General features: G+C 39.7%; 1 protein-coding gene across 1 annotated transcript in view; it reads right to left on the reverse strand.

The window, feature by feature from the left end:
- LOC143274764 (uncharacterized) overlaps nucleotides 1-8,292 on the reverse strand; it is a 53,014-nt gene extending 44,722 nt beyond the window's left edge. The window contains exons 1-3 of the mRNA XM_076578688.1: nucleotides 7,934-8,292; nucleotides 5,925-6,144; nucleotides 1,940-2,445 (exon numbers count right to left, since the gene is read on the reverse strand). Coding sequence (XP_076434803.1) covers nucleotides 1,940-2,445; nucleotides 5,925-6,117 — 699 coding nt within the window. The 5' untranslated portion in view covers nucleotides 6,118-6,144; nucleotides 7,934-8,292. The remainder of the gene's footprint in view (nucleotides 1-1,939; nucleotides 2,446-5,924; nucleotides 6,145-7,933) is intronic.
- Nucleotides 8,293-8,702: the final 410 nt, after the last annotated feature.

An 8,702-nucleotide genomic window follows, 5' to 3' on the forward strand; every position in this document is an offset into this window, starting at 1 on the left:
AGTCAATAGATGCATGTTTGCCTTTTATTGCTAAAGTCTCTGCTCCATTGTTTATACTCATTTTTGTTGTAAAAACATACCCTAGATAATTATATTCATTCACTACTTCTAGAGCATTTCCATCGAGATTCCACTTTTCATATCTTCCCAAAAAGCCACCTTTTCAAAAAAACGTATGTGTGCGCACCTGAAATCTGACTGAACGACACAGGAAACGAATGATGAGCGCCCAGTGGCAGCCGTCAGTTGGCTCTACCCAGGCAGGCAGCCTGTTGTGTAAATCTCAGAGCTTGTAAAGCCCTCAGAGCTTGGTCTCTGACCAAGGGCAGGCTCTATACAAGAATCCATATCATCATGTCCACCTGCATGTGTCCTGTCACCAAAACATTTCTTCCTTTTTTGACTCACTTGTGTAAACAAAGTGAGTCTATGTTTTAACCCGGTGTTCGGTTGTCTGTGTGTGTGTGTGTGTGTGTGTGTGTCTGTGTGTCCGTGGTAAACTTTAACATTGACATTTTCTCTGCAACTAATTTGTCAGGTGACACCAAATTAGGCATAAAAATAGGAAAAATTCAGTTCTTTCCAGTCATCTTGTTATTGCACCTCTGGGATGGGCACAAAAAAGTAAGAAATGAAGCTTAATTATATGCAAGCTGCATTTACTGTTATATTTATATTTTTTGTATTCTCTAAACTTGGCACTTTGACCTCTTATTCTGACCCAACAACAAGAGGAGTCATTAATATCATTTTTTGTTCAAACAGGAACTTCTTTTGCTAAGCATGGAATTTTTATTTATTTTGCGAATGTTTTGGTGCAGATAGTAAAAAAGGGAAATTACTCTAATTAATGCTAGGGGACTTAATTTGCTTTAAACTGATCTTTCTCATCTTAAACATTACATTTTGAAATTATACTCAATACATAAAAAGCTTGTGTGTTTTACTCTCAGTCACAAGTGAGTCTTGAAGGCCTTGCCTCTCTTGTTTTCCGTTTTTTCACTTCTGTGCTGGGCCTCAAAGTTCCCATCCACAAGCTGTGTACTGGGGTAAGGCTACAGCAATGTTCACATCATACAGCTGTGCCTGTCTATACGTCTCAGTTCTCATACAGCAATGTTCACATCATACACCTGTGCCTGTCTAAACGTCTCAGTTCTCATTCAACAATGTTCACATCATACAGCTGTGCCTGTCTATACGTCTCAGTTCTCATACAGCAATGTTCACATCATACAGCTGTGCCTGTCTATACATATCAGTTCTCATACAGCAATGTTCACATCATACAGCTGTGACTGACTTTAAATCTCATCTATCACACAGCAGTGTTCACATCATACAGCTGTGCCTGTCTTTACATATCAGTTCTCATACAGCAGTGTTCACATACACTGACACAGCTGTGCCTGTCTGTAGGCCTCAAGTTGCTGCCCCATGAGGCTTCATGTTACCCAAGTCTGCAACAACTGCAGCCACTGATCCAGAGATAGATAGATAGATAGATAGATAGATAGATAGATAGATAGATAGATAGACAGATAGGTAGATACTAAAATGATATCACACACTGTAAAGAAGACAGGGGAAGTCTGAGTGTTTAATGCTGAGGAGCCCAACATCCAAAATGACTTGCACATGTATCTCTGGATCAGTGGATGCAGTCGTTGCCAACTTGGGTAACTTGAGGCCTATAGACAGGCACAACTGTGTCATATATATATATATATATATAGATAGATAGTAGATAGATAGACATAGATAGATAGATGCAGATACTGATAATAGACAGATATACATACACACACATTTCTATAGTTAAATAGATAGATGGATCCCTTATCTCGTTGTCTATAAACAAAGCACTATCTATCCATCCATCTATCTATCTATCGACACACACCCTGAAGTGAGCACCAATGGGCATGGCCCCACTCACCTCCTTGGCCAGAGAGAACAGCTTCAGGATGCCAGGACTCTTGCGGATGACCCTGCCATCCGCCTTCAGCTCCTGGCCCTGTTCGTTGAACTGGTGCCGGACTCGAACCACCTGCAGCCGCCTCATGGCCCGCCCGCTCCACAGCCCCAGCCCCAGCTCCAGCGCCGTCAGGACCACAAACGACACACACACCGCGTTGTAGGTGGCGCTCATCGCCTGGTAGTCGGCGTCGTGTATCAAGCTGTACAGCACCATCGCTCCCTTCACCACGCTGAAAACCAGGCTGCAGAAGGGAAGCAGTCGGATGGCCACGTGGAGCCACACAGCCTGGCGCTCTATCACCCGGTCGTAGGGGCTGTCGATCAGCTTGTAGGCCGCTTCCTCCAGGATGGCGGAAATGACGATGAGAGCCACCGCTTTCACTACGGCCACTGCCGCAATGTCGAACACAGAGTGCGTGAAGGTGAAGTGTGTGATGTTGTGCTCAAAGTAATCTGTGTCTCCGCCTTCAGGGACAAAGGAAAGGAACAATAATATCATTATTATAAATAATAACAACAAAAACAACAACAACAAAAATAACGGCTTTCAACAAAAAAAAATCGTATAGTGCATTACCATGTACAACATACTCAATTCCACTGTACAATACAAAAACTGATAAAACTTGCATCTATCAAATCTAAACTCTAAAATGACAATTTATAATCTGCATAACTCTGCGCAGACCCCCAGCCAAACACTCAAACAATAATTTACATACATGGTATACACATGTTTTCAAAAACATGCCTCACAACATTGCACTCAACATGCATGTCGTACATCACAATACCTACAGCCATAACGGATGCAACAGTCAACACCAGAATCATAGTATTTTACAACCACATCACAAGTTAATACCAATCCAATATGTGCACAAAAATACATGATGTTAATGTTCATGCATGCCTAGTCATCCAGACTTAATGCTTTTCTTTTTGTACATCACTACATACTGTATAGTAATACACACATATGTTATCTCCACAGGTGTGTTTAAACAGCTGTCATGGTTCTTCACTATAAACATGTGTGCATGATGTGTGTGTGTGTGTGTGTGTGTGTGTGTGTGCGCGCGCGCGGGCATGTGTGTGCGAGCATGTGTGCATGAATTGCACGACCGAATAAGAACAAAAAAAAAACAACAAAAAAACAAAAACAAAAAAAAACTGAAATCATCTGATTCTGGGAATCACCTATACTAAAAAAAAAAAGGGGGAAAAAACTGAACAAACGCAGACACACACACACAAAAACAACAACAACAACCCACAAACAAATCCACACCAAACAGCCCCAGAATAAAAAGGACATCATTTATGACTAACAGTTCAACATTCATAACAACTCTGTTTATTAGTCCTCAATTCCCACCCCAGCCCCTCCACAAACAAGCACAAATACAACCAAATGACCAAAGCCAGAATCAGCAGCAGCCAAACACCAACCAACCGACACTGACCTCGTGACAATAGGGGACAGACCCAGTCGCTATAGACAAGACAGTTTTATCTCTCTGACTAAGATAATACAGAATATGCTCATTCTGACTCTGATAGTAAGTTAAGTCCAGCCGCTATGTAATGCTGTGTAACGATGGAAGATGGACTGTATTTTTATCACTTTTCACTTCGCCCTAGCAAGCGCAATACTGCATAAATCGAGCTGAAATATATATCAGAAAATATACCCGCCTTTGTTTGTTCCTGTAAGTGTTTCTTTTCTTTTTTTCTTTTTTTTTAATGTGTGTAAGGCAGTGTGAGTGAAACTGACCGCCCGAAGTGGAGTACCCTTTGCTCTTCAAGACGCAGCGTGGTAAACAAGTTTGCCGAGGTCTGCTTCTGGTCTCGGATGGTTGGTGACAAAAATAAGTGACAGACATTGCTCCTTACAGTTTCAGTTTCAGCAGCTCAAGGAGGCGTCACTGCGTTCGGACAAAACCATATACGCTACACCACATCTGCCAAGCAGATGCCTGACCAGCAGCGTAACCCAACACGCTTAGTCAGGCCTTGAGAGAAAAAAAAAGAAAAGAAAAAAAAAGGGGGGAATAAATAATAGATAAGCTTACATAAATAAATAAATAAATGATAATTATAATATAGAAAAAGGTAGTAGTAGTAATAATAATAATAATAATATAAAAAAAAGAAAAAAAAAAGAAAAAAAAAGACAGCAATGATGATAAATAAGCAAATAATTACAACCAATCGACTATAGAGACCTATCAAATAAAAGATCTTGTTCTCTATTTTTACGTGGGCTAAGTTTCCAGTTGATATATTTTACTCGATTTATAAAAAAAACAAAAAAACGTTGCTAAAAATTTACCTATTTTTCTTGACGTTCCACTGCCCTTCCAGACAAAGTAAATTTTCTAGTCAAACCCACCACCGAAAAAATCATTCTTTCATCTTTAAAATGCTTTATAAAATGACCCAAAAGTTTTTAAGGAACAGTGCCATTTTAATGGAAAAAATGGTGGCCTTGTATTGTTTATACCACTGATCAACTAGATCTATTTTTGGATCTAAGGTTTCAATGCCCAGCTTCGTGGAAGTCTTGTTGCTGAGCTCAATGTATTTGAGGTTTTGATTCAAATATGGGGGAGGGGAGGTGGGGGGAGTGGGTGTGGGGCAAATAAAAAAAATTGGAAACCAACTTTATATAATTTACTTTAGTAAGTATTTGAATGATAGGTTTCATAATTTTAGTTAATATCATATTTTTTTTTTTCTTTTTTTTTTTTTTAATGATTGGTTGACTGATTGTTTTTTTTGGTTTTTTTGTTGTTGTTGTTGTTGTTTTTTGTTTTGGTTAGCAATGACATTATTCCCGACTGTCTTGAAAAAAGTTTTGTTTTTTTCCATATAATCTTATCATAAGCTGTCATTTATCAAGATTTATTATCAACATTTGCTGTCTTGTAAGTCTGCAGTGTTTCCTGAACCTGAAAATATCTTAAATGTTTATGTAGATGAAATAGGTTTTGAGTTTCAGTCATTTTAGTAACGCTACCATCAAAACTGCAGGATCGGACATGCAGAAAATAGGCATTTTCCTCAGAATTTATAACACTGGTATTCAGCCAATAACATTAACAGCCATCTATAAAAAAAATCTGAGGTCTTCTGCATACTATATAGTAATTAGTGTATAGATCATACAATGAAGAGTTTTGACTATGAAAATGCAATAGTGACAATTCTACACAGCTTCTAAAATGCCATTTTGTGAGACTGGCTAAGATCGCGGAATCTTTTGAAAATTCAAAACTGAAAAACTATTTGAGATATTGCTTTGAAATTTGGTGTGACTTCTTACTTGATTGTACTTTTTCATTTTTGCAAGTATGAGGCTTCTGCTATGAATTTGAACATTTGGCTGGACCCACCTACTGATAGTCTCAGTCACTGACCACAGAGCCACAGAGCAATGAACAAACCCTGTGGCCAAAGATTATACAGTTAATTGTGGAGTTAATAATGAAATGATGGCCTAGAAGTAACGTGTCCGCCTAGGAAGCGAGAGAATCTGAGCGCACTGGTTCGAATCACACTGGCAGCCGTCAGTATTTTCTCCCCCTCCACTAGACCTTGAGTGGTGGTCTGGTCACTAGTCATTCGGATGAGATGATAAACTGAGGTCCCATGTATAGCATGCATTTAGCACACGTAAAACAACCCACGGCAACAAATGGGTTGTCCCTGGCTGAATTATACAGAAGCATCCACTTCGATAGGAAAACAAATAATTGCAGGCAGAAAAAAATACAAAAAAATGGATGGTGCTGTCAGTGTAGTGACACACTCTCCCTGGGGAGAGCAGCCAGGAATTCACACAGAGAAAAATCTGTTGTGACAAAAACAGCAATACAAATACAAATTTCTATAATACAGAACATTCAAATTCTGACTCTTGACAAGTCTCAGCCACTGACCACAAAGCCACAGCACGATGGATAGAATCCCGTTCACGATGACCACGGCACGCAACACGTTGGTGTAGCGCAGGAAGGGTAGGGTGAAGGTCTGGTAGCTGACACTGTACACAGGCCCCTCGTCCACCTCCCCTTCTCCACCCCTCCCACCTCCTCCTCGGCCCCCGCTTCCACTGCTCATTCCTGGAGGCATCTTTCCGTCAACAGGGGCGGTCTTCCACTGAAATAAACAATCAATAGTTTATGTTATAAACTCATGTCTGGTACAAACTACAAAGAATATGATGATTGATGTCTGCACCTGTCTATCTTCATTTCATTTGTGTCAAAATGCTATTATTATCTTACTGAATATTATCCTTTTATATTATCACTGAAATGTTTCACTTTATCTTAAAATGTAATTTTGTTTTCTTACCTGAATGTTTTCTCTTAACATGATAATTCAGATGTGTGTTGTGATCAAGGAAGTGTGCGCCAGTTGCTCATTCATTTTTTGGTTTTATTTGTTGATGAGAATTTGCCTTTGTAAATGTCAGAATTATCTTGCTGAATATTTTCCTTTTTATAACGATTGAAACGTACACATACGTGCACCCATGTGCACGCATACACTCTTACACACACAGGCAGATGCACGCATGCGCATGTGTGCATGCACACACACACGCACGCACACACACACACACACACACACACACACAAACACACATGCAGTTGTTTCACTCTAAATTATAATGCAATATTATCTTACCCAAATGCTTTTCTTTTTACATAATGTTTGATGCGCACAGGGTGATCAGTGAAGTTATTCGTTTTTCTTTTCTCTTTGATATTTGCTGATGGGCATTTTAAACAAGCCAAAAGAGAATTTTCTGTTTTGGTTGAAGCAGACAAAGTATTTTGAATTGAATTGAATATTATCAGTTGTGGAAAATGTTTTTTCGTTCTACCAAATTAATGTCAAAAGAGAAAAAAAAAGAAGGCCCAAAGAGACCCAATATCAAAAAAGCATGATGCATGATGCCTTGCAATGTTTTGAAGAGCTTTCATCTGGAGGATTCCCTTCAATATCTGTAGTTTTTTTTTTTTTTTTTTTTTTTCATTGACCAGTAATTTGATTTGTGAAGTGCAACTTATTTCTTTTCTGTGTCTCTGAGTCCCTCCAGTAATACTAAGTCACTGACACTCATTATATCACACATTCCTCTTCCCCATTCCTATGTCTGTTTAATGAGGATTTTTTTTTTTTTTTTTTTATCCAATAAAAAATGCATTTGATGTTTGAGCTTTTCTGTTTGTTTAATCACAAATAATCATGCACCTGTGTGTGTGTGTGTGTGTGTGTGTGTGTGTGTGTGTGTTTGTATGTGTGTATGTGTGCACAAGCACACTGAATGATGTGTTCGTTTGTCACTGTGCACAAGTTGTGCCAGCAGTGTTTGCTGGCATGTATGCATTACAATTTTTTTTAAATGTGAGTGTGTGCGTGCGTGTGTGTGTGCACGCGCATGTGCACATGCAAATAAGATATGTGTATCAGGCTGTGCGTCTATACATGTGCTTCAGCTTGCAAGTTTCACTTCCAGTGTAAAACTGATGTAAAATCTTCAAAGCTCAAGGATATCCCCCACCCCCCACCCCCTCCCGTCCCTCCACCCTTCTGTTCCAGAAGTGATACTGACATGTACCAACAGTCACTGTCACCCAAGAAACCTCCTCTTTCTCCCCCCAGAAACTTCAGTTTAATCAGGGCTATGATGCTGGACTGGTGTAATGTTAGGCCTACTAGTTCTGGACGGCCCCTGACCAGTCAAGATCACAGCTGTTGCTAACAATCGTTTACCCTGGCCACCAACCCTCATTACATCATCTTTTATTTTGCATGTTACTGTTTAAAGCTTTTAATGGTGATGTCCCAATGCTATGTTATCCACACTGTGTATACATATATAGTTGTCCTTTCGATTTTTAATCATTCAGATATTCAAGAACAAGGTCACACCCACCTGTCTTCACTCCCTGTTGTCCACCTCTCGTAAAGGTTGTCCGCTGTTGCCACTAGGTCGCCGCTTACCGTGTTCCAGCGATTTATATGCCCGGATTTAATACACACGTTGTAAAACCGGACTTGTGCACTTGTCGCTTTGACTCATCATTGCAATAGTTAACAGTAGGATTTTGACTTGACGACACAGGCTCGTTGTCTTGCTTCGCTTGTTTTCATAAACATCTCAGAATAAATCTTTACAAATCCTCATGATGATTTCTGTAAACAGCTGTTTTTCTTCCCAAAGTCAGTACACGGATCGCTAGGTCTATCGGTGTTTATGATAGACAATGTGAGTGCGGGTGTTGAATTGACCGATACAAGTGCGATTACACAAGTTTCGTTTCTGACAGTTATCTTTTCCTGCCGGTGAAGTGTACCCTACAGATCTATAAATACATTTTTGTCACGTTCACGTGCACCGAAGAAAGCGCTGCATCATGGATGGTTGTCTGTTAGTGTCAAAAAAGACAAATTGAAAATATCAATAACAATTTAGATCAAAATCAATTAAATAAGTAAATTTAGTTGAATGACGCTTGAATGTAAGGAGACCTTGATTTTGATTTTCCATGTAAGCCTTGCACTGGGCGGGGTGGCGGCAGGACTGGTGTGATCACACTGGAAAAAAAAACACCGTCACCAGTGCAGGGTGTGGCAATATCTTCTTCTTCCACTCTTTCCTTTTATGTCCATCAGTCGTCGCCGACCTTCACTGAACTGATATA

Source organism: Babylonia areolata, chromosome 29 (genome assembly GCF_041734735.1).
Source record: "Babylonia areolata isolate BAREFJ2019XMU chromosome 29, ASM4173473v1, whole genome shotgun sequence".
In the NCBI taxonomy this organism is placed as follows: Eukaryota; Metazoa; Mollusca; class Gastropoda; order Neogastropoda; family Buccinidae; genus Babylonia; species Babylonia areolata.